Genomic DNA, 26,406 nt, shown 5'->3' with positions numbered 1-26,406 from the left:
TCATAAGACAAGTCATGTGAAGTTAAAATGTAACTTTATTACGCATTAAAGCGAACAAAAATACGTACAATTCAAACGCGATTAAAGTATATTATTTATTAAACTGAATTACGTGTAAATCAATTACGTAGATTCGGAATTAATTTATGTATAATTAAATATAGTGTGTAAACGATATAAACTGCCAAAATTATATACAGAGATTACGTCTCGGTCAACAAAATGTGTAGTGAAAGTTTGTTTTTCTTTTATTTTTGTTTTTAATTCCTAAAATGCCATGTTTTTAGAACTGATAGTAGTCTAATATTTACTCTTCCAGTAAATGTGAATGTCATTGTCAATGACCTCTTGTCCAACACACGCTAACACCACAACAATAGACAGACAACAGAGTAGCCTGATATGTAAGCAAGAATATCATCACAGTTGCAATCTACGTGATGGACCAAAGTAATAGTGACGATCTATTACCGTTAGATTCACAGATAACATATTCTTCTAGGGAAACCAGAAAAGTTACATAAACATTTTACTATAATTTTTTGTTCAGTAATTTATGTTCTATCACCAATATTTTTTGGAAGTTTACATCCTGTGTAATTTTACTATGTCCTCTGCATAATTACGTAAAAACTATAACTGCATATAAACTGGGTTACGTATAACCCAGGTTCAACTGTATATTTTTACTCGGTTAAGCCGCGTTCTGGTTAAGTGGGCCTTTACTGTACTGCCCCTTTGTGTGTAATCCATAAAAAGAAAATTCCTCTTGTTCGGTGCGCATTTAATGATCTCATTTATGTGTGTATGCTTCTTTTAATGTAATGAGCAGGCAGCGCATTTTCGTTCCCAAACGTACAGAGGATCGAGTAGTTTCTTCTGGTACATCTGTTACGTCACATGGATGCATAAGCAGGGTATAATTACAAGCACGTACGCATGAAATCATTAATGATGTAATGCATTATAAATATGCCCCTGTAACGTCACATGACGTAGAAAGAACATTCTCTTAGTTTAAACAAATTTTATGTGATGTTCGTAAAAGATTTTCATTTCATAACCTCAGAATATATTACGTTTTCGTTCACTGCAACGGGATATGTTTTGATAAATTAATTATTTGTACATATTGTGTGAAATGTAAATATTGCTAATTTGTATATTGATTTTTGTTATTATTATTTTGTCCCTGTAACGTCATGTAACGTAGGAAGAACATTTTCTTAGCTTCAACAAATTTTTACTGGCAGTTATAGTCAAAGATATGAATTTCTTAACCTCAGAATATATGTTTTTGATCATGTAACGGAATTGATTTCGTTAAATGAATTAACTATATAAATTATATATATATATTATATATATAGAATATTTACAATTAATGTGTATCATTTTTACTGTTATGTTCTGTAATAATATGCTAATTCAGTATTATTATCGATCTAACTATATTTTCTGTTATATTTCTCATTAATCCACTCGTTTAGGCGATTGAAGAATTTTCTACAATTTTCCATGAAAAAAATGTTAGTGCAAACACTTCGATTACTGTGATATTATTCTCTTTACTGATCTAAGCGTTACTTCGGCGCAGAGACTGCAACGTGTTCATAATATGTGCGTCCGTTTCGTCTGCAATATTCGCCGGGCTGATCACGTAACACCATCCCTCGAAATGTTGTCCTGGCTCCGTCTAGAAGATCGTAGAAAAATCCACTGTCTTTCCCTTCTCTTTTACATATTGCATTTCTCCACTCCTGTCTATCTTGCGTCTCGTTTTCAAAATTTATCCACCCATCATAACCTAGACACACGATCACAACACTCCTCAATATTATCCATTCCCTCCCACCGAACATCCTCATATTCATCTTCTTTCACTGTGCCTGTTCCTCGACTTTGGAATTCCCTACCGAGTAATGTCAGGGACTATCAGACATCAAACCAATTTAAGAATAGACAAACGAAATATTTTTCCAACAATTCTTGTTAACAATAATAGCTCTTTCAGGTTTCTCAATGTTTAATGGTGATATATATATATATATATATATATATATATATATATATCACAGAATAATTATTTAAATTATCTCATTATTATTATTATTATTATTACTATTATTATTATTATTATTATTATTATTATTATTATTATTATTATTATTATAACTATTTCTTACCAATGTTTATTATTGTCACACTAACATTACTTATCCAACTTTCATTATTTACTTTCATGTTGTTTTATGGTCTAGATATTAATGTAATAACTATGTAACCAATTGTATTGTATTAGAATTAGAGTCTGGCTGGGCGGAAGAGAAGGTCTACTGGCCTTAGCTCTGCCAGATTAAATAAATAAATATTAAATTATTATTATTATTATTATTATTACTAGCCGTACCCGTGCGCTCCGCTGCACCCGTTAGAAATAAATATAAAGTAATTACATAATTAAAATAGGACATTTGATCCAGGAAACATTCGTGTTTGATAGAAGGATAAATCGTTTAATATGTTACTTAATTTAAATTGCATCCAAATAATTAAAATGCGATCATTTTGGTCCAGAGACCACTCATTGGTGCAATGACAATTCCTTTAACATGTTTCTAATTTTTATTACATGCAACCATAGTTTAATTAACATTGACATCATTTAGATTTAATGTGTATACTTTATTTTACTTGTTATAGGTTTCCATTGAATTATGGTAATAACTTAATTTTAACCCTTGTTTTCTACGTATTCAGTAAATGGCGTTTGGCCCACTATGGTTCTGAACCCTTCAAATAACTTAAATTATATTATATAATATTATATAATATTATGTTATATTATATTATATTATATTATATTATATTATATTATATTATATTATATTATATTATATTATATTATATTATATTATATTATATCAGAAGTTACTGTAATAACATTATAGCATTATGTCCATCTAGAGAAACTACACTTTCCAATGGTGAAATTATAATTAATTATACAAATCGGTTAATTTAGCTTCCGATATTACTTCATACAAACACAGAAACATTCTCTGTAGGCTATCTTTCATAGCTTTCGATTGTTGCTGTCCAAGGCTCCTTATAGACGAAGTCATTTGTTTTTTATTTCATTATACAGCCTTAGATGGCAATATTTTTAATTTTAAAACTCATTTATCTCATTAAATATCAGTCCTATCAAAATGTTTCAAGGAATAAAACTTATCGCAAATTATTTTTAAAGAAACTTCTGTTATGTAACATTTTTCACAAAAATCAATAATAAGCGAGATATTTCGATTTATTTAATTCAGGCCCCCTTATAACCCCCCTTTTAAATAATGTATTTTGAATGCCATATAGCCTGAAATCTAAGTTACAACGAACATAATTTATATTCCAATTTTCATCGAAATCCGTTCATCCATTATCGCGTGAAAAGGTAACAAACATACAGACAGACAGACAGACATACAAACAAAAATTTCAAAAAAGCGATTTTCGGTTTCAGGGTGGTTAATTATATATGTTAGGACCAATTATTTTTGGAAAATGGAAAATTACCAGAAAAATTTCGGCTACAGATTTATTATTAGTATAGATTATTATTATTATTATTATTACTATTATTATTATTATTATTATTATTATTACTAGCCGTACCCGTGCGCTCCGCTGCACCCGTTAGAAATAAATATAAATTAATTATATAATTAAAATAGGACGTTTGATCCAGGGAACATTCGTGTTTGATAGAAGGATAAATCGTTTAATATGTTACTTAATTTAAATTGCATCCAAATAATTAAAATGCTATCATTTTGGTCCAGAGACACTCATTTGGTGCAACGACAATTCCTTTAACATGTTTCTTAATTTTTATTACATGCAACCATAGTTTAATGAAGATTGACATCATTTAGATTTAATGTGTATATTTTATTTTACTTGTTATAGGTTTACATTGAATTAAGGTAATAACTTAATTTTAACCCTTGTTTTCTACGTATTCAGTAAATGGCGCTTGGCCCACTATGGTTCTGAACCCTTCAAATAACTTAAATTATATTATATAATATTACATTTTATATTATATTATATTATATTATATTATATTATATTATATTATATTATATTATATTATATTATATTATATTATATTATATTATATCAGAAGTTACTGTAATAACATTATAGCATTATGTCCATCTAGAGAAACTACACTTTCCAATGGTGAAATTATAATTAATTATACAAATCGGTTAATTTAGCTTCCGATATTACTTCATACAAACACAGAAACATTCTTTGTAGAGTATCTTTCATAGCTTTCGATTGTTGCTGTCCAAGGTCCCTTATAGACGAAGTCATTTGTTTTTTAATTCATTACACGGCCTTAGATGGCAGTTATTTTAATTTTAAAACTCATTTATCTCATTAAATATCAGTCCTATCAAAATGTTTCAAGGAATAAAACTTATCGCAAATTATTGTTAAAGAAACTTTTGTTATGTAACATTTTTCACAAAAATCAATAATAAGCGAGATATTCGATATATTTAATTCAGGCCCCCTTATAACCCCCCTTTTAAATAATGTATTTTGAATGACATATAGCCTAAAATCTAAGTTACAACGAACTTAATTTATATTCCAATTTTCATCGAAATCCGTTCAGCCATTATCGCGTGAAAAGGTAACAAACATACAGACAGACAGACAGACATACAAACAAAAATTTCAAAAAAGCGATTTTCGGTTTCAGGGTGGTTAATTATATATGTTAGGACCAATTATTTTTGGAAAATCGAAAATTACCAGAAAAATTTCGGCTACAGATTTATTATTAGTATAGATTATTACCACTAATATTAGTGCAGTTTTAGAGCGTTTATATGGTTAAAAATAGCTGGACAAACCATTTCAATTTAGTAGCAATCCCATTTACAGTTACTATGCTCCATTATTATTATGAAACAATCTAGGTTATACCTTTCGTAGCGTCCTGATGTAAGCATTCAGGGTCAGAGTTTGAACTCTAAAATTCCAGGATATACTAACTGATTATTTTCCTAACTTATTTGGGAACGAAAATGCGCTGCCTGGTAATAAGTCAAGATAAATATTATTCGCAACATGATAAAGAACTGAATTAGTGCGAGAAGCGTGGAAAGTGCAACTTCCTGATACTCATCTTGAAAATTCTTCGCCATCTGGGCTTGAACCCGCGAACCTCGGATACAGTGGCAAGCAAGATGACCGCTTCAGGAACCGAGACATCGAGTCTCACTCAGTAGCAATGTAACTTCGGCGTAAATAGTCCACAATTGAATTGATCCGCGTTTTCTTGAAACGAAAGAAAATCACTCAGCGCGCTCGTCATGAATGGAGGAGTTGCCGGGGTTGAACGACCTGCTGACGTCACGGACCCACCCAACAACTCATTCATCAGTTCGGCGCGTACTGACAGCACCTTGTGGGCGGGTGGCATGGTCCTCCGGTTTTTTGGTAACCAAACACTGGCCTAAAGCGTTGTGATATACACCATTTTGCAGATAAAGGGTCAGAATAATATCAACCACGTAGGGTAAAGGTTCGTAATATTGTGATATGAGTAATATTGTGTTAGTTCTATTTGAGAATTTATTACAATTTTACTGAGCGAGAGGAAGATCGGTTTTTTTGCGTCAACGTATTAAGGGAATGTTCGTGGACAAGTTGCGGCACAAAACCGGTCCTTCTCTCGCTCGGTAAAATTGTAATAAATTCTCAAAAATTACTATCACAATATTACTCGTATCACAATGTTACCAATCTTTACCCTATAAGGTTGTCGAATATTTCTTGTGAATAGAATCCCGACCACATGTGAATATATTTTCTGGGGGGGGGGAAGGAAAAGGAATGTCACGAAATTAATACACGATTTCTTATTATAATATGTTTACGTTTTCCATAACATTTTAGTTTCTTTATAATATTGTGAATGATGTTACAGTGTATAGTTTATTTTTTTACTGTTATTCAAAAGACGTACTAAATAAAATCATTTAAAACACAAATAATAAGATAACTCTGATTTACCGAATTAGCCTACACACAAAAGTAAATTCTCTGTTTTCTCAGAATTAAGACCTTTGACTCCATTTACAAAATACATAAAATAACTATTTGTAAAGTTTCTACGAGTTATACTATATGTCTGTTTATCAATGCCGACATTTATAAGTCATCATCATGAACCACAGGGATTAGGCTATTGGCCTGTTCCGTCTTCAAAGTTTATGTCGTCTATCCATCTTGTTCTTGGTCTACCAACATTTCTGTGTCCTCTTGGTTCATAGTTCAGTATTACTTTAGGTAACCGGTCGTCATTCATACTTCTTATATGTTGGTACCAATTATGTTTTTGTTGTTGTATTTTCTCAGCCAAATTAAAAATATTTAGTTGTTGTATATTTTTGTTTTTGTTTTTTTTTTATCTAAAAGAGTGAGACCAGCAACACTTCGAAGGAATTTCATTTCACATTTATAAGTAATTTATTAATTTGATGTCGACCTGGGTAGCGTAGCCGGTATAGGCTGGCCTTCTGTGATCGAGGTTGCGGGTTAGATCCCGGCCCAGTGTGTTTAAATGCTACAAGCTCATGTCAGTAGATTTACTAACATGTAAAAGAACTGCGGGACAAAATTCCGGCACGCCGGCGACGCTGATATAACCTCGGCAGTTGCGAGCGTCGTTAAATAAACGATAGATAAGATTAACAAAATAGGAACAGACTTAAATAAAAGTGGTGACATACACCTTTATGAAGGAGTAGCTCAGGGTTGTTCTTTATCCCAATTCTCTTTAATTTTGCTGTTGATAATATTCTTAAAGAATTAACCGAACCTGAAATAACCCAGGAATACGGTTAGTATTAGTCCTGTCTCATTTCTTGCCTTCGATGATGATTTTGCTCTCATTGGTAAGGAAGGATCTTGAATCAGTTTCTATATTAATTGATATGACGATAAAAAAGTGTATCAAAAATTAGTTCTAATGTTAACACTAAAAATGCAATTCCATTCACATTAAACAAGATAATCATAGGCACTAGAGATGAACAACGATCGAGAAAGTGAGACTAACAGCGCCCGCAAAGCCGAAAACTCGAACGACAATGTTGTATTACGTCGCGTCCTTGACGTAAAGACTGCTTGTGAGTGTTCCGAGACTCGATACTGATGACTCCCTAAGTCCCGAAGTCAAGTAGCCTTGAACCTGACAGAACTTTGATCTATTTTGGCAATTATTATATATGTATAAACAATCAAGTAGCCTATTTGAAACATCATCTCTACCTCTCAGTGTAAAATAATCCGTTCCCCAATCTTTATCTTACTAGGCCCTTATTAAAAGGCTAGAAATTTTCTTTTCATATGTTTGAGATCAAATGTACAATCTCAAGTAAAAAGATATTAATGTTATCTTTTATGTTTCTTAGAAATGCAAATTTATTTGAGAATTGGTTTTTTCTTTATTTATATAACCATAGGTAATATCATATAATAGAACCAGAACATTTTGATAACTAGTTCTGTTTTGTCTTTTTGTCTCATTTAAACATTTATAATGTTATTTATTTCAATGATGAACGTTATTCAAAGTTACAAAATCTTTCCGCCGATCAAATGCTATTTCGAGAATGATGAGCGAGACTCGAAGCGCCCGAGAATGACGATTCGAGACTCAAAAGACAAATGCAACGAACACAGCGAGCGAGAGCGACAGTTAGTTTTGTTCATCTCTACAAGGCACTATTGCTTTGAATTGTGGAAATACAATTAATTCTATTGGACCGAGTGAAATCGTCAAATACTTTTAGCTACATTTTCTGCAGGAATTGTAGGCCTATTTGATCCAGCAAGTGTTATTCGAACTTTTGCTAAATATATTGACAAATTAATCACAACTAATGAAGTATAAGTGGCCTAAAATAATTTATTCGCTCCAAAGTACAGCATTGGTTAAGATTCCAAAATCTTTCTTGCAAAATATTGATAAGGAAATTGTGGGTTTGTTACATAATTGTCCGAATTGAAGGGTTCAGAGTCATAGTGGGCCAAACGCCATATATTAAAAACGTAGAAAACAAGAGTTAAAATTAAGTCATTACCATAATTCAATGAAACATATAGCAAGTAATATAAAGTATGCACTTTATAACTAAATTATATGTAAATCTTCATTAAACTATGGTATTCGCTTAACTTTAACCCTTGCTTTCTCCGTTTTTAATAAATGGCGCTTGACCCACTATAGCTCTGAGCCCTTCAATTACATGCTATATGCTCCGAGGAATCTTCGAAGGCCTTTATTTATTTAAAATTGAATGGGAAGTACAATTACAACACTATAACATTGCCAAAGGTCTTCTCAAAATAAGTGACGAACATCTTCATGACTGCAGGAATCTTGAAGCTGAAAAACAAATATCCTTTATAATTAAATATTTCCAGTAATACAGAAGAACATTTCATGACAGGAAGAAATTTAAGGTCTGAGTTACGGCGGAGATTGTTTGATATAATTGGTGTTGTCTTCCGCAAAAAAGGGAAAGGAATGGTGACTTACAGTGAAGATGGATTAGTAACAGAAAAGGGATATCGTCATCAGAATGGACCAGCACCATCAGAATGTTAATACATTGCAGAAGTACGACCTGTACCAGGCCGTTCCTTCCAAGATCAAAATTATCGCCATCCGGGATGCAGCGAAGTAGAAAGAAACCCTTGGTTATGTTTTTGGGATATTGTGCTGAAGGAGAATCACTCAGGAACAATCGCCATCATAAAGTGGGGAGCATGTCTGATCGTCAAACGAGTGGACCCAGGTTAAAATTCTCTTTGGGACAAGTTACCTGGTTGAGGTTTTTCTGGACTTTCCCTCAATGCATTGGCGTCAAAATACCATCTCTCTGTCACCAGTTTCACCAATGTTATTTAACCTCGATTTCATACAACGTCATTAAATAACGTATTTTTTTTAATTTTCTGTTATAAATACTGTGATTTTGAATAGGAGAAAAGCCGAAAAAGGAATGTAAGCTATTACAAGGTCTAAGGACTTAATGATAATGATGATGTATGTGATGATGAAAAGAAGAGAACTTGGCTTTTTGAAGGAGTTGCGCTGGATGTAATCTCAGAAACTCTAAAACTATGAAATCGAACCCTGTTTCCAAATACGAAGTCGCCTGGCCTTTCAATACATGTATAACACATTGATTAATATTGTATAACGGTTTTCGGTGTTCTGAGAATTCTTGTCTTAGTTTGAACGCACTAGAAGAAGAGCTCTGTTTATACAAGTTGCATCTTGCTCGCGGTTCGTGGGCAGAGGCCGTACAATTCTAGTAATGAGGCATCACTTATTTTAATCTTTACATCTTGGCGGCCTTGAGGTTGACTGAACTCCATATGCAAGCCCTGGGGAGCCGGGTCAACTTGGAGTTCTGGTAAATTGTTCTCACTGAATTTCGAGTCACGGCAAGCCTCATTCATTGTATAATCTAGGACAAATTATATTTTTGTCACTGGTGAGCCTTTAAATAAATAGATAGATAGATAGATAGATAGATAGATAGATAGATAGATAGATAGATAGATAGATAGATAGATAGATAGATAGATAGATAGATAGATAGATAGATAGATAGATAGATAGATAGATAGATAAATAAAAATAAACAAATATATATATATATAAATAAATAAATAAGTGATTGAGTGAGTGAGTGAATGGATAAATAATTTAATTGATGAATAATTAAATAAATAAACAAATTAATAAACAATTAAATAAATAAATAAATATACAATTAAATAAATAAATAAATAAACAAAGAAATAAACAATTAAATAAATTAACAAATGAATAAACAAAGAAATAAACGATTAAATAAATAAACAAAGAAATAAACTATTAAATAAATAAACAAAGAAATAAACGATTAAATAAATAAATAAACAAAGAAATAAACGACTAAATAAATAAATAAATGATTAAATAAATAAACGATTAAATAAATAAGTAAATAAATACTAATTAAATAAGTAAATAATTAAACAAATAAATAAGTAAACAATTAAATAAATAATTAAATAAATAAACAATTAAATAAATAAAGAAATAAACAATTAAATAAATAAGAAATAAACAATTAAATAAATAAACAAAGAAATAAACAATTAAATAAATAAACAAAGAAATTAACAATTAAATAAATAAACAAAGAAATAAACAATTAAATAAATAAACAAAGAAATTAACAATTAAATAAATAAACAAAGAAATTAACAATTAAATAAACAAAGAAATAAACAATTAAATAAATAAACAAAGAAATAAACAATTAAATAAATAAACAAAGAAATAAACAATTAAATAAATAAACAAAGAAATAAACAATTAAATAAATAAACAAAGAAATAAACAATTAAATAAATAAACAAAGAAATAAACAATTAAATAAATAAACAAAGAAATAAACGATTAAATAAATAAACAAAGAAATAAACGACTGAATAAATAAACAATTAGATAAATAAATAAACAAATAAACAATTAAATAAGTAAATAAAGAAATAAACACTTAAATAAATAAATAAATAAATAAAGAAAGAAATAAACAAATAAATAAAGAAATAAACAATTAAATAAATAAAGAAATAAAAAAACAATTATATAAATAAAGAAAGAAATAAACAATTAAATAAAGAAAGAAATAAATAAACAATTAATAAATAAAGAAAGAAATAAACAATTAAATAAAAAATAAACAAATAAACAATAAAAAATAAAAAATAAACAAATAAACAATTAAATAAAAAAATAAACAAATAAACAAATTAAAAATGAAATAAACAAATAAACAAATTAACAATGAAATAAACAAATAAACAAACAGACAGACAACAAATAAGTAAATAAACAATTTCACTGTATTAATATTTAAATTCTGGTGTTATTCTACCTGATTGGCTACTTTCGATGATATATTCATCATTCTCTGAATTCTAGTCAACTATTTTTGTGCTGTCAATTATAGAACATTTCGTCTTTAGATGGAACATATGCATGAATATACGTCCAGTATTCGGTGTTGGTCGGAGCAATCTGCGACTGTCTTTATATCCTTTTTTTTAATGAAAACATTGTTTAGATAAGAAACATTAAACCAATTTGCTGTTCCGACGCCATTTTAATAAGATATCCGATGTTCACTTCAGAGAGCAGCCAGTAACATCAGAGAAGTAATGGAGCCATTTAATTTTAAGAAACGGACGACTACGGATAGCCGGCTTTTAAGTTACAACGAATACCTGTAGAGCTATAGTAGGGCGCTGGTTCGCCTGGTCTGCAGGAGAGCCTGGAATTTCTAGTAAACTACTCGTTCTTGTCTAAGTTCCATGAAAAACTGGAGACCAGGGTTCTACCTCTCCTCGACTCTTTGGTTGTAGTTGAAGATGGAGAATAAAACCTGGAAGAAACATGGAGATATTCTATCTTAAATTCATCACAGTGTACCGAAAAAATAGTGGTTTAAGTCATCTGAAGAAAACGACATCTGTGCTAAAAGGGTAGATAAATTCGTGGATCTTACAACGGCTTTCTGTTATAAGTCTGCTCCATATTAAAAACCGAATTTGAGAAAAAATTTAACTTGTGCGGTCTCTGCATTTCACGATGTAGCTATGGCAGGGAATGGTGTTAATGATGGTGGATGTGGTGTGTCTAATATACCGAAGATTTATAGGCGCTAAAACTGTCAAAAGAAGCATGCAAATATCACTCCGAAAACCTTAGAAATATACATTAACAATTTAAAAATAAATTGTCTATGGAACGTTTTAGTACACTTTTAATGAGATAGATAACTTGTAACTATATTTTAATTTTTAAAAATTATGATAATAAATATCAAATAATTTCATTTGTGTTAATGAAATTGCTTTGCCATTGTTCAAATGGCTATAACCTATAAGGTTTTTTCTCTGTTTTTCTTTTGTGAAGGAATGTCTTTTTCACTTATATACACTATATCGGATTTATAAAATAAAACCACCTGATTTTCAATACGAATGACTACAAGGATCTAGAAAACAAATGCATATATATATATATATATATATATATATATATATATATATATAAGTTTACAATGAAACAATTAAAATAGTTACATACAATAAATTTCAAAAGAGAATTGAAGTGAAGGTGAAATCATATAACTTGAAATAGAGATGAAATTGCAAAATTTGAATTGATCTTTTAAAATTTCTCTAAGCATTTTCTCAGTGTTGTAAAATGTGAATCTCTCTGATTTAAAAGGTTATAGGTGTATTTGGAGATGATACTACGAACTTCACAAAGAAGTTTGTGTACTGACCAAGAATTAGCCATGCTAAAATAAGCGTGTAATGATTGTTACTAGTCGTGAATTGCAGAAAACCCACATATCCAGGCAATTCAAAGTTTTTCCAGAAAATACTAAAGAAAAAATTTAAGTTTATATAGCTATGTAATATAATCTAATAATTTTTTTTATTTAGAGTTCAGTCTAATTGACATATCACAGTTTAAAATCAATAACACTTAAAAATGTAAATGATCATTGCATATTATAAAATTGAAATGCAAACATTTTCGCCCTTGGGCATCATCAGGCATTTGACTCACAATGTCTTATACAATTTTTTATATCTTTGCTGTGAAATGCGTACCAGACAATTGAAATTTACAATCTTGTATATAATAATAAACAACTATTTACATGGTTAACTCTATGATAAATTTCAGATTGTTATTTATCATAGAGTTAACCATGTAATTGTTATACAAATCTGGCTTTCAGGTAGTAGCTCCCTGTAAAGCAGGTTTGAATAATTTCAAGAAAAAATTGTTCTGGGCCCGGGTATCGATCCCGGGACCCTTCGCTTAGCGCGCGAACGCTCTACCGACTGAGCTACCCCAGGAACTATACACGACACCGTCACAATTTTTCGTTACTGGAGGTACGTTAACAGAAAGCCACAATTTTAAGTCACACAGTATTTGTGTGCACTCACAGTTGAGTTCTGGCGTCTTGTCAGCTCATGTGAGTTGTGTGGATATAAAAGGAAAAATTGTGACGGTGTCGTGTATAGTTCCTGGGGTAGCTCAGTCGGTAGAGCGTTCGCGCGCTAAGAGAAGGGTCCCGGAATCGATACCCGGCCCCGGAACAATTTTTCCTTGAAATTATTCATGTAAATAGTTGTTTATTAATATATATAAGATTGTAAATTTCAATTATCTGGTACGCATTTCACAGCAAATATATGAAAAATTGTATAAGATATTGTGAGTTAAATGCCTGATGATGCCCAAGGGCGAAAACGTTTGCATTCCAATTTTATAATATGTAATGCTCATTTACATTTTGATTTTAGAATATGATATGTCAATTAGATTGAACTCTAAATAAAATATTATTAGATTATATTACATTATATTGACTGTCGGAATATTTCTATCATGCTTTCTAAGATTCATATAGCTATGTCAAACACTAGAACTTATTATTCTTTAATAAAAAACAGTAGCCTAATCACTTCAAAATACCAAGCGCTTTTGAAGATAATCACATTTTGTGTCTCCTGAAAAATTTACTCGAATGGACATATGGAGTTTCTGCAATTCACGATTCAGATAGGGTACTACACTCTCCCGAGTGGAATCTCGAAGAATAGCGACGGATATAGCTTCTTTGGGAACGAGTGTGTATGAACCACTCAAAGGATATAGAATGTCGATTCATTGTTATTAGTTTCGTGGTTTCTTTGAATCGATTGTGCATGAGGTTACTCGACGAATGTGAACCAAGTGTCAATTAAAATAATGTAAGCTCCTGTTCTCACTATACAGATCCTCCATTCTAAAATTTCAGTGTTCTTTTATTTTATATTTGATGTAACTCAGGTCCTCCTAGAATAAACTACAAGAGCCGCCACTGATACGACCACAAAATAAATGATAGCGAATTAATTGAAGTGACAAATGTGTTCAGAAGACTAAGAAAATAAGTGGAAGTTAACCTTGAAAAAAAGAGCTTTCCGCATGTCTGGGTCGCTTAATGGTATCATTGAAATCAACATTCCATCTTCTGTATTTCTCTGTTACAACATTAATGACGGAAAAATACGATTATGGTACACACACACCTGAGTCTTCTGAATGACGAGCAAACGCACATGTAATAGAAATTGTTTCATTCTCAGAAATTTACTCCCATCCCTCGTTTTCTTACATGGAGCCAGTAAAGACTTCAGTGCTGCTCAAGATTCAAAACACGATCGATTTTTTTGTTCGTTTTAATTAGAAGTTCTTAACTTTTTCACGGCGATTTTTTTTTTCGTTGAATAACATTATTATTCAATGGTCACTAGGATGAAACGGACAGATTTTCGCGTAACAATGATGCAACTCTCGTCTTTAAACGCTATTAACTTAATGCCGATGGCCTATGGCGTATTTATGGAAACATGTTATATGTGAATTAAAGAATAAGGACTGATCTAATCTATGCCAGGGTTGTGAAATTACGCGTAAAAATGGTTTCCTAGGTGGTAAGTAAATTACGTGTAAAACGCGTAATATAGGTTCTACATAAAAATGTAAAGTACGTGAAAAAAGTATGAAAACAAAGAACATTAAAAGAGAATTATCGTTTTTGCTATGGTTATTGTTATTATATATGAGAAAAAACAAAAGGTTTCAAAACCAAACTTTCCCTTCGGAATTTTTAAGTGCTCTTAACCTTTATTAGAACTACAAACTGCCACATCTACATCATAATTTTATGAGGTTGGTGCATAGGTTCGTAGCATTTTTGTTCGTCATCATAACACAGCGTTGCTAGGAGATTATTTATCGTTTGTCATTTGTTATTTGGAGTGCTAAAAGATGATGGAATGTCAAGTGGAAAAAACACTTCCGACATATTCTTGTGTTTGAATTTAATAAAGAGGCAAAGAAGGCATCGGAGGCGGCTCGAAACATTTGTGTTGTGTACGGGGAAAATACCATTGGAGAAAGCACTGCAAGAAAATGATTCTGTCGTTTCAACACATAACACCCCGTAGTTAGTCTAAATCCACAGAAGATGACGTTTTCCGTCTGGTTCCGTTAGAACGCGTCGTGTACTACGAATTGCTTCCCAGGAATGTAACCATAACTGCTGACATGTATTGTCAACAACTCAGACGCTTTGCGGCATATTGAAGATGCTTTACAAACTTGGATTGACGACTTCTTTAACTCAAAAACAAGCAAATTTCTTCGGACGCACAATCGAAAAACTACCCGGGGTTGGAGGAGAATCATTGATAATGTAGAATAATATATTACTGATTAATTTCTGCCTTATATTCATCTCAAACGAAAACTATTGTTATAACGAAAAAACACCACGAATTTTTGCATCAAATCAATATTATACGTAAGTGAGTATCGCGATTTCTCCTCATAATATATCTTTTAATTCTAGCCTTCACATTCATATCGTCGTTGTTCTTGCAATGTGCAAAATATAAAATTTTTCAGTAGGAAGAGAAAACACATTTATTTATCCTATGGCAGCCATGCATAGGAGACTGTGAATTCTTACATTTTCGAAACAAAGAAATATAATTACATACAGGAGATTTTATTATTTGCTGTATCACTATTTAAGTTACTCAATAAAGCAAAAATTTGAAAATCGATAAATATGTCACATAGGAGTTACTGCAGGAACGACGACGATAATAGGAAAAGCCCTTCATTTTTAATAATGTTATCGAAAACAAAATCAGAACGGCAGCATAAGAATTTGTCAGAAGTTTCTTTCAAATTACTTAACATCCCAGCATCTTTAGCCCAACAAGAAGTAGTATTCTCTCATTGGTTCTTTACCCATAATATCACAAGAAACCGACTCAGCTTCGAACGTTCTAAGAAACTACTTCAGATATTATATTACACACTTGAGTTACACCTGCCACTGGGCTTTTCTCTATAGATCTTCGACGTTGACCAAGTTTTATTCCAATTCAAATTATAATTACGTTTCACAATGTAAGAACCGTGCAAAAGACAAAGATAAATGTAGAACAATTATAGACGATGTCATAAATCTTCTGAAATTTGAATCGCCACTGAAATGAATTGATTTTCATTTAGAGAAGTGTAGAACATTTGTAAACGAAGCTATAAATTTTCTAAAGTTTGAGTCGCCACTGAACTGAATTAAATTGAGTTTCATTTAGAGAACTGTAGAACATATGTATACGAAACTATAAACTTTCTTAAGTTTGAATCGCCACTGAACTGAATTGAATTTCGTTTAAAGAAATGTAGAACATTTTTGTAGACGACGCTATAAACTTCCAAAGGTTTGAATCGCCACTGAATTGAATTGAATTGAGTTTAGAGAAATGTAGAACATTTTTGTAGATGGAGCTATAAACTTCCCAAAGTTTGAATCGTCACTGAACTGAATTGATTTTCATTTAGAGAAGTGTAGAATATTTTGTAGACGAAGCTGTAAACTTTCTAAAGTTTGAATCCCTACTGAATTTCACTTAAAGAAATGTACAACATTTTTGTAGACGACGCTATAAACTTCCAAAAGTTTGAATTGCCACTGAATTGAATTGAATTGAATTGAATTGAATTGAATTGAATTGAATTTAATTTAATTTAGAGAAATATGGATCATTTTTGTAGACGAAGCTATAAACTTCCCAAAGTTTGAATCGCCACTGAACTGAATTGAATTTATTTTCAAATAGAGAAATGTAGAACATTAATTGTAGACAAAGCTATAAACTTTCTAAAGTTTGAATTGCTACTGAACTGAATTGAATTTATTTAGAGAAATATAGAACATTTATTGTAGACGAAGCTATAAACTTCCAAAAGTTTGACTCGCCACTGAACTGTATTGATTTTCATTTAGAGAAATGTAGAACATTAATTGTTGACGAAGCTACAAACTTTCTAAAGTTTGAATTGCTACTGAACTGAATTGAATTTATTTAGAGAAATGTAGAACTTTAATTGTAGACGAAGCTATAAACTTTCTAAAGTTTGAATTGCTACTGAACTGAATGGAATTTCCTTTAGAGAAGTGTAGAACATTTTTGTAGACGAAGCTATAAACTTTCAAAAGTTTTAATCGTCACTGAACCGAATTGAATTGATTTTCAAATAGAGAAATGTAGAACATTAATTGTAGACGAAGCTATAAACTTTCTAAAGTTTGAATTGCTACTGAACTGAATTGAATTTCATTTAAAGAAATGTAGAACATTTTTGTAGACGAAGATATAAACTTCCGAAAGTTTGAATCGCCACTGAACTGAATTGATTTTCATTTAGAGAAATGTAAAACATTAATTGTAGATGAAGCTATAAACTTTCTAGCTTGAATCGCCGCCACTAAACTGAATTGAATTTCATTTAGTTCAAATTGTATTGCTTAATTCCTTTCTTCTACCTTTTCGAGTTGGTACATTGTGAGTATCCTTGTCTCAAATCAGTGTCTAGTCAAATTTCAACTTCGTTTTTTTTTTTTTTTTCGGGTCTATTTTAATTTTGCACTACCGATTGTTTCAGTTTACTCTTACAATTAGTCTAGTATCCGTCTATATAAACGGCCCACAGACCTAGAACGTTACGTAGCAATGTGGATTAGAAGGCACTCCACGGCTGTCTCCTGTGTCGCCTTCATTGTGTTTTTATACGTTCAATGCTGCTGACGCAATTCAGAGCCCGCGGGGAAGTTTCTCTCCCGTAACAATTACGTTGGCGAAGAATAGAACTCGGTGACACGCGAAACGAATAAGATTTTCAATGCATGTTGCTAGTCTTGAATTGTTTATGTTTCTCTGTGTAGTTATTCCATATCAAGTGAGGATATGAGAAGATTTCCATTATGTTTTAGAGAAGTGAGTTCATAAATAAAAGAGGAAGATTATGAGTAACATTGTATCTACAAAGTAGCCATGAATTCTGACACAAAGTCAAAGGCATTCATTCGTTTTGCTTCTCTTCTTCGTTTCCTTTTTCCCTTTCTTTCCTCCTAATCTTTTTTTCTTTTTCCTTCTTTTCTTCTTCATCTTCTTAACTTTTTTCTGTTCTGTACTTCCTCATTTCCCTCTCTTTTTCTCTGCCGTACTTCTTCTCAACTTTACTTTCTGTTTCCCTTTCCCTCATTATTTTATCTTTCATTGCCCTTCTTATCTTCCTAATCTTATCTATTCCCCCCTTCTTTTTATCCAAATATTGTTTCAATTTTTTGTTCCCTATCCGTCGAAATAACGAGTCAGTCAGGATAGGAAGAAATGTCAGAAGGAAGTGAAATAGGATGAGCAGTATGACAAGGATGTCCTTTATCACCTACCCTGTTCAACATCTACTTGGAGGATTTAGTGAATAACTCTTTTCAAAACATGGGAGGGGTGATAATAGGAGGAAGAAAAATAACGTGATTAAGATTTGCTGATGATATGGCGTTGTTAGAAGAAGTGATGATACTAAGGTAAGTAGGTATCCCCGTAACATGCCATGAAGGCATATGGGGGCATGGAGGTAGAGCCCCATGCTTTCCATGACCTCGGCACTAGAATGAGGTGGTGTGGTCGACACCACGCTCTGACCGCCTTTTACCCCCGGGAAAGACCCGGTACTCAATTTTATAGGAGGCAACGAGAAAAAATCCTGTCATCACCTGGGATCGAACTCCGGACCTTCCAGTCCGTAGCCAGCTGCTCTACCAACTGAGCTACCCGGCCGCCCTACATAAGGAGCTAAAGTAAATGCTATAGGCTAGTATCTGAAGATGCATCTGCATACATATTTGTACAACATACTGTTACAAGTTAATTTAACAAGTACGGTACAATGAAAGATGAGCAGAAGCCGTTTCTTCAACTTTTACCCAAACACCGATAGGAGTTCCCAACTCCTTCAAAAGTTGTTTTCACTTTTTTCTTTTCCTGTGTTACAAATACCTCTCAGTCCAGGAGTGATCTGTAAATGGTAATGTTTTAGTGAAATTGTTGTGCTTGTTTTATATATTTATGCATGATTGGATGATACTAAGGGATATGCTAAATGACAGCTATGAGCAGTATGGGATGAAGATAGATGCAAACAAGACAAAGATCATGGTTGTCGCAAGAAAAATAAAGAAATGAGGCAGTAGAACAAGCGGCAGGTTCAAATATTTGGGGTGTGTTACGAGTGATAACATGAGCTGCTGCCAGGAACTCAAAAGGAGAATAGTAATGGCAAAGGAAGATGTTAATAGGAAAAGGAAGATCTTCAGCGAAACTTTGAAAAAGACTTAAGATTTAAGACGGCGCTCATTCCGTCGGATCCCGGCCACTTGGTCACTCGTAATGAGTGTACCTCTGCACATAGTGTGTTGGACATTGTGCCACAGTGCCATGACACAGTGCATGAGGGTTGGCCACTAAAGGGAAACTAAGAGGTGGAACTTAAACTGAGAGGATTCAATCCGGCATCGGAATTAGAAACCGGTGTGGCTTAGTGGATAGAGCGTCAGCACGTAGAGCTGAAAGCCCTGGTTCCTCCGGTGCCGGAGGGAATTTTTCTCCGCTCCACCGATCCTTCATCATATGATAACGCAGAATTCCTGCACGGAAATATCATATGTACTTCGGAATATCGCAATAACAATAATAATAATAATAATAATAATAATAATAATAATAATATTACTATTATTATTATTACTATTACTATTATTCTTATTATCATCATCCTCCATTTTGAAATTTTGGTCCAAATGTTCTTCGCAGAATTTTCCATTTCCATGCTGAAATTTCAATAGCGGACTCGCTATCTCTAGACGGACGACGTAGACGCAAACGAAGTTTACCATGGGCCTAATTCGGTGTGAAAACATGGAACCTCGTTTGAGATTCACCACTGTGAATAATATACTTATAGAACTTAGAACAGCTTAAGATGAATAAATTGTTCAGTCAGAAGTCCAAGAAGGTTCGGCAAAGAATTTTTCGTTAAGATTTCAACAGACAAAATGTTGAGTCGTGACTACTCCACCAAACGAAAACGCATCTTTGTTTAACTCGCCGTAACTTGGAAGGATTTTGAGTAATCACTTTTTAAAGTAATTTCTATTCTTTCTCAACTGTTCTCTCGCTTTGACCCCCCCCCCCCAACCACTTACTTGAAAAATAAAAAAGTTTGCCGCTTACCAACTTTTGAAGGTGTAAATGTTTATTCTGAACTGATCATCGAAGTTAGTATTTTTTTCTTACTTTTAAAAAAAATATTTTCATTTCGAATTCTTTTCTATGCTTTCCTTAGACATTGAGTTATCGTTTAAAAAATTACAGCGCGATTGATTGATTATCATAAGAGTTACGACATGATAAATGATAAAGAAGCGGCAAATATCGTATAATGATTCTTTCTGAAGTTTGACGAACGTTAACATACGTCACTAAATACGTCATTATTGATGTCAGCATAGCGTTAACCGTACAGCGGGCGACCAGGTTGCGGAAACTCTCTGGAGTCAACGTATTGATGTATTTGGCTGGAGCAAAGAATGTCACTATACATAAGTATAAACTGGAAGCTTTTCTTTTTCCAAACTTCTTGAATGCGTCATCACTAATCTTCAGTGTCAGTGCTTCTTAATGATTACTTGTTGCTGTTGTTGTTGTTGTTGCTGTTGTTGTTTAATCAACTGTCCGAAGACAGGTCTGGACCCCACAAGTGATACGAAGTAGGCACCACTTATGAGGCAACTAGGCCAGAAGATAATGGGGTAGGGTGGCCAGTTCCTTTCCTTCTCCATTGCATACATCACCCATTAGCTACATATTACACTAATCAGACTTCACATGCATACAAACAATTGTTTTTCCTCTGACACATATCGTCAAGTGAGATGTACTACCTGATAATAGATGTACAGTAGTGGCAAAAAAACCGGACCGACCCTTGTAGCTGAAACAAAAGAATCCTGTGCTGTGTATTGTATCATTCTGTGGTAATTTTAATATGGATAGTGAAGCCAGAGGTATGTACTGCTATTTAGTGTAAAAATACGCAGTTATCTTTGCCGAATAGATGTAGAAATGTAATATTGATGCCGATGAAAATAAAACTCTCAAAGTTTTTTCGTCTGTAAGTTTGAGGCACTGAAGGAAACAAAAGACAGTAAGAATCGAACAAATGCAATAAATTTCATTGTTACAAATTAATTATACAAGATAGATGTGTTTTGTGACTAGCAAAATTTGAATCTGTGACTCTGAAATCAGCTACAAGGGTCGTTCCGGTTTTCTTTTTGCCACTACTGTACATATCAGCCAGAATCTCAGTCAGAGGAAATTTGTTTATTTATTTATTTATTTATTTATTTATTTATTTATTTATTTATTTATTTATTTATTATTTTGCTAATAATTGTAACATAAAATATAAAATATACAGAAAAACTTTAGTTCGCCTCTGAAAGAGTAGAACTCGTGCTCAGGGGCGGATTCCTGAATTGAAATTAATAATTATACAATACAATTTGTCTTATCTCTACTGTGCAATTATAGTATATATATTTAAATTTACAATTTTTAATTTTTTATAAAATCCATACATAACTTTTTAAATTTAATACTAGAACTATTAGAATTGACAAGATTAGGATATTTAAATATAAATTTGTTATATATTCTTGGGCCTAAGTTACTACTATGATTAAATACTGTAACAGTGTTGAATTTTGGTTCAAACAATCTTAAAGAATTCATACCTTTTGTTTCATAACTATGCATCAATAAATTTAAAATCATTTGTAAAAACGTGTGTTATTTTTTGTAGCTATAGAAATATTATAAAATTATATTAGGAGTTTTTGTTCAAACTTATAAACGCTGTTTAAAATCGATTAAAATTCGATTAACCGGTCGATTAATCGATAAAGATATACGTTTTACTGATCAAAATTGTTAGTAGATCGACAGCAATAATAATGCCTACCTGGAAATACAAACCATTACTACATATTGAGAAATAACCAAAGTCTTATTAATTCCAATTCCTTCTTGTGTAATACAGGCTGAAATAGTGCTTATTTTTACCTTATTTCGTATATTATTTTTGAACTTTAGAGAAAGATAAAAGCTATATAACAGGGGGGAAGGGACGGAGAAGAAGAAGCAGAAGAATTCGTGGTATTCTAATCCTTGCGATGTTATAGGACTGCTCAAATTTGGACGGTATTTCAACATCGTCTTTCTTTTACCTCGTCCTTGAATTAGCATGATTTAAGATAAGACCGTTCTTGCTCTAGGTGGAATATGGCTGAAACGTGGTTGTGACGACATGGACAAGAATATAAAGGTAGTGATAGATGTTGTGCGTGCCTTTAAAGCTGCATGACCAGCACCATTCGTAGGGTCAAGCGACCCAGACAGTTGCCTGTGGGCGCAGTGCCTCAGGACTAACAGGTTCACGGTACCTCGATGTGTCACAGTACTGCACGGCCCAAAACATCTTACGAATAGAAAAAAAAAACATGATCTTCTACTGAGCAGAGAGCAGATGTACGAAATATGTAGAAGAGCTATATAAGAAAGTGAATTGTCCAGATAACTTAGCTATAGAAGATGAAGCAGTAGTATTTTCTATTCTAAAGGAAGAAGATGAGCTAGAACTTAGGACAATGAAGAATGAGAAAGCAACAGGAGTTGATCGAATTCCCATTAAATTTGTATAATCTTTGGATGAAGACAAAGGAATTCTATCATCAAGCAACGAAATATATGAACTGTTGTGTAATTACTGTTAAGAGCTAAATATATTAAGTAAGAGGTGGAAAGGATGAGGCGAAGTTAAATATAAGAATAATACAATTTCGTGTCTTGTTATAGTTTAGGCCTAATTTAGTTTAGTATATTAAAGTGTAGCAGTATCAGTGAGTAGTAATTTGGACGGCTTGAGCTAGAATACAACACGTCTCAGGTAGTACATCACACTATTTCATATTGTACCTCTATTTCTTATTTATAACATTTTCTCTAATAATAATAATAATAATAATAATAATAATAATAATAGTAATAATAATAATAGTAATAATAATAATAATAATAATAATAATAATAATAATAATTTTGTAACAATAAATTGTACAACCGAAAAATTTGTTATTATGTGATATAAATAATAATAATAATAATAATAATAATAATAATATTATTATTATTATTATTATTATTATTATTATAAATATATATATATTAAATAAATAAATAATAATAAATAATAATAACACTTAATTAGCCTCGGAACAGGTCGCAAAGGCCTAAACCTGTTTAGGAAGAAGAAGAAGAAGAAGAAGAAGAAGAAGAAGAAGAAATAACAAAACTTCGGAAAACGTATTATGTGTCTTTCACGTGTTAAATTTTGTATTACCTTGTTAACATGTTTTGGCCTGCTATTGGCCATCTTCAAAACTGGTTGTTGCTGGTCTTGGCACCTTTTGTTTTGTTTCCTGTGGAAGTATTTTTGTGTAGTGTAATGTGGAGTCAAAGAGTTTGTGTATTCTGAAATTGAGTTGTGTGTTGAGAATTTCATTTGGATGTGTTTTTGTGTATCTGTATATTTCGTATTGTTCTAGTTTATTTACTTTCTGGCTTTTGGTTGGATGTGTAGAATTTCCATATCTGTGTTGATGTCTCTGTAGGTGTGGTTAGCATTTGTGATGTGTTCTGCGTATGTGGAAGTGTTTTGTAATTTTGTTATGGCTGTTATGTGTTCTTTGTAACGTGTTTGAAATGATCTGCCTGTATATCCTATTGGAATGATCTGCCAGTCCCTGTTCAATTTCTAGACATCACATTAACAAAAGTCGACAACAAACACACATTCAAAGTCTACAGAAAACCCACAACAACAACACATGTACACAACACATCCAATCACCCAACACAACACAAACAAGCTGCATTCCGAACAATGGTACACAGACTACTCAACATACCAATGAATCAACATGATTACAAAGAAGAACTAAACACAACCAAATACATAGCACAAGAAAACGGATACAACCCCAACATAATAACAACATAATATGAAAGACAAAACATAATCACAAAAAAAAACAAGAATACAACACAAACACAAGAACACAAAAAATACATCACACTAACATACGAAAACAAAAACACACACAAGATTGCAACCTTATTTAAGAAATTAAATTACAACATCGCATACAGAACAAATAATACTCTACAAAAACATCTCAACACACAAACAAACAAATACAACCACACAGGCGTATACAAACTCAAATGTGACACCTGCAACAACTTCTACATAGGACAGACAGGCAGATCATTTTAAACACGGTAGAAAGAACACATCACAGCCATAACAAAATTATAAAACACTTCCACATATGCAGAACTCATCACAGATGATAACTACACCTACAGAGACATCAATACGGACATAGAAATTCTACACATCCAACAAAAAAAGCCAGAAACTAAACACACTAGAACAATACGAAATATACAGGCACACAAAAACACATCCAAATGAAATTCTCAACACATCTCAATTCCAGAACACACACACCCTTTGACTCCACATTACAGTACACAAACACACCCCCACAGGAAATAAAACAAAAGGCGCCAAGACCAGCAACAACCAGTTCTGATTATGGCCAATAGCAGGCCGAAACATATTAACAAGGTAATATAAAATTTAACACGTGAAAGACACATAATACGTTTTCCGAAGTGATATAATGTTAAAAGTTGTGTAATCAAGATGTAAAATAATAAAAAATAATGTCAACGAGGAATTCCTCCCCCTCTACATTTTTATTGGACCAGCAAATTGCACCCTGAATTCGCCTAGGAATTACTAATGATAATACATTTTTGCTTAAACTAATTTTTCTTCAACTCTGACTGTATCATGAGCTTCAAAATGACCTTTTACCGCAACGTTCAAACTTAATTGCACGTGGATAAGTGCCAAAAATTCTGACTGAACATTTGTCGTCTTTCAAAGCGTATTGCGTAAAGGCACGTGCTGACCGGATAATGTCTCGTTGTGCTTAATGTGTGTGCCTCACACGTGACTGTATGTTACGTTTGTTTGGTCGTAGGTGGTGCAATCAGTATTAAATTCACTACGAAGATGGAGAGGACGCTGTTTGCTGCTGTGTGCTGCTGCCTGGTGGCACGACTAGTAACTGCTCATAGAGAACATAAGGTAACATAACAACCCATCACAAAATAGCATAAATTCATTCTTTATCATTTTCGAATTATAGGCCTATTCCTCCAAACTGTGAAATTTCCTTTTCTCCTACTTCCCTATCCACCTTGTTTTTCTCTTCTCTTCTCTTCTCTTCTCTTCTCTTCTCTTCTCTTCTCTTCTCTTCTCTTCTCTTCTCTTCTCTTCTCTTCTCTTCTCTTCTCTTCTCTTCTCTTCTCTTCTCTTCTCTTCTCCAATTTTCAACTTATGTCATTATTATTCATCTATGAGATACTGGTACTTTAATGTAACGCTGTTTTAATGTTTGTGTAAATTTTTAATTCATGTAAATTTACCATCGAGCGAATAAATATCGAAATATATAATTTTTTCTGGAAATATCCAAGATATCTGAACAAAATTTTTATGTAAATTTACCACAGTGTACTGAATAACTACTGAAAAGTGCATTTGAATTGGTTAAAAGTCTGATCAAAATAAAAATCTTAATTCTGGATAAAAATAATTAACAACGCTGCAATAAAGTACCAGTATCTCTGGATATATTAATTAAATGGGAGAATTTCTCATTTCCTTACATTAAGAATAAGTATGAAATTATATCATACCTAAAAATTATTACCATTGAGTTAATTTTAAAGGAAAAATTGATTAATGAAATTTTATTATTCTAAATTCCCCCACGAAATCGGCTTGTGATTCAGAAATTTATGGTGGCACGCCATCCTGCTGGAACACCGTATCCACGTGGTTTTCCTATCCCAGCCGTGATATGAAGAGCAAAAATGTGACCTATTTCTGCAGATTGCGCAATACCTAATAATTATGTTTCATGAGATAGGGATAGAGTTTCAGATAACGTTGAGAAGTTGTGTAATCGCACAGCTAGGAATGGAGGAAGTAATTTAAATACCGATGTACTGATATTGCAATATATTTGATATTGCAGTATATTCCAAGCCTAATTTCGATAATCGATTTATATTACAGGAAATATATAGATTGCTCCTGCCTTGGAGAACATTAATACT

At 32.3% G+C, this 26,406-nt stretch overlaps 1 protein-coding gene and 1 long non-coding RNA gene across 4 annotated transcripts in view; one reads left to right on the top strand and one right to left on the bottom strand.

Moving 5' to 3' along the window:
• LOC138695456 (neuroblastoma suppressor of tumorigenicity 1-like) overlaps window positions 1–26,406 on the top strand; it is a 98,308-nt gene that overhangs the window by 50,777 nt on the left and 21,125 nt on the right. For all 3 annotated transcript variants that reach the window (XM_069819804.1, XM_069819802.1, XM_069819803.1), the window contains exon 2: window positions 25,263–25,369. In XM_069819804.1, the coding sequence (XP_069675905.1) occupies window positions 25,295–25,369 (75 nt within the window). In that variant the 5' untranslated portion in view covers window positions 25,263–25,294. The remainder of the gene's footprint in view (window positions 1–25,262; window positions 25,370–26,406) is intronic.
• On the bottom strand, window positions 7,964–18,144 carry LOC138695384 (uncharacterized). Its single transcript, XR_011331150.1, has 3 exons — window positions 17,740–18,144; window positions 11,377–11,534; window positions 7,964–8,473 (listed from the first exon to the last, which is right to left on the bottom strand). It is a non-coding gene; the product is annotated as an uncharacterized lncRNA (long non-coding RNA).

The sequence above is a fragment of the Periplaneta americana genome, chromosome 1 (assembly GCF_040183065.1).
Source record: "Periplaneta americana isolate PAMFEO1 chromosome 1, P.americana_PAMFEO1_priV1, whole genome shotgun sequence".
Taxonomy (NCBI): domain Eukaryota; kingdom Metazoa; phylum Arthropoda; class Insecta; order Blattodea; family Blattidae; genus Periplaneta; species Periplaneta americana.
Note: the sequence above shows the minus strand (reverse complement) of the source record. Positions and strands in the feature narration are given on the sequence as shown.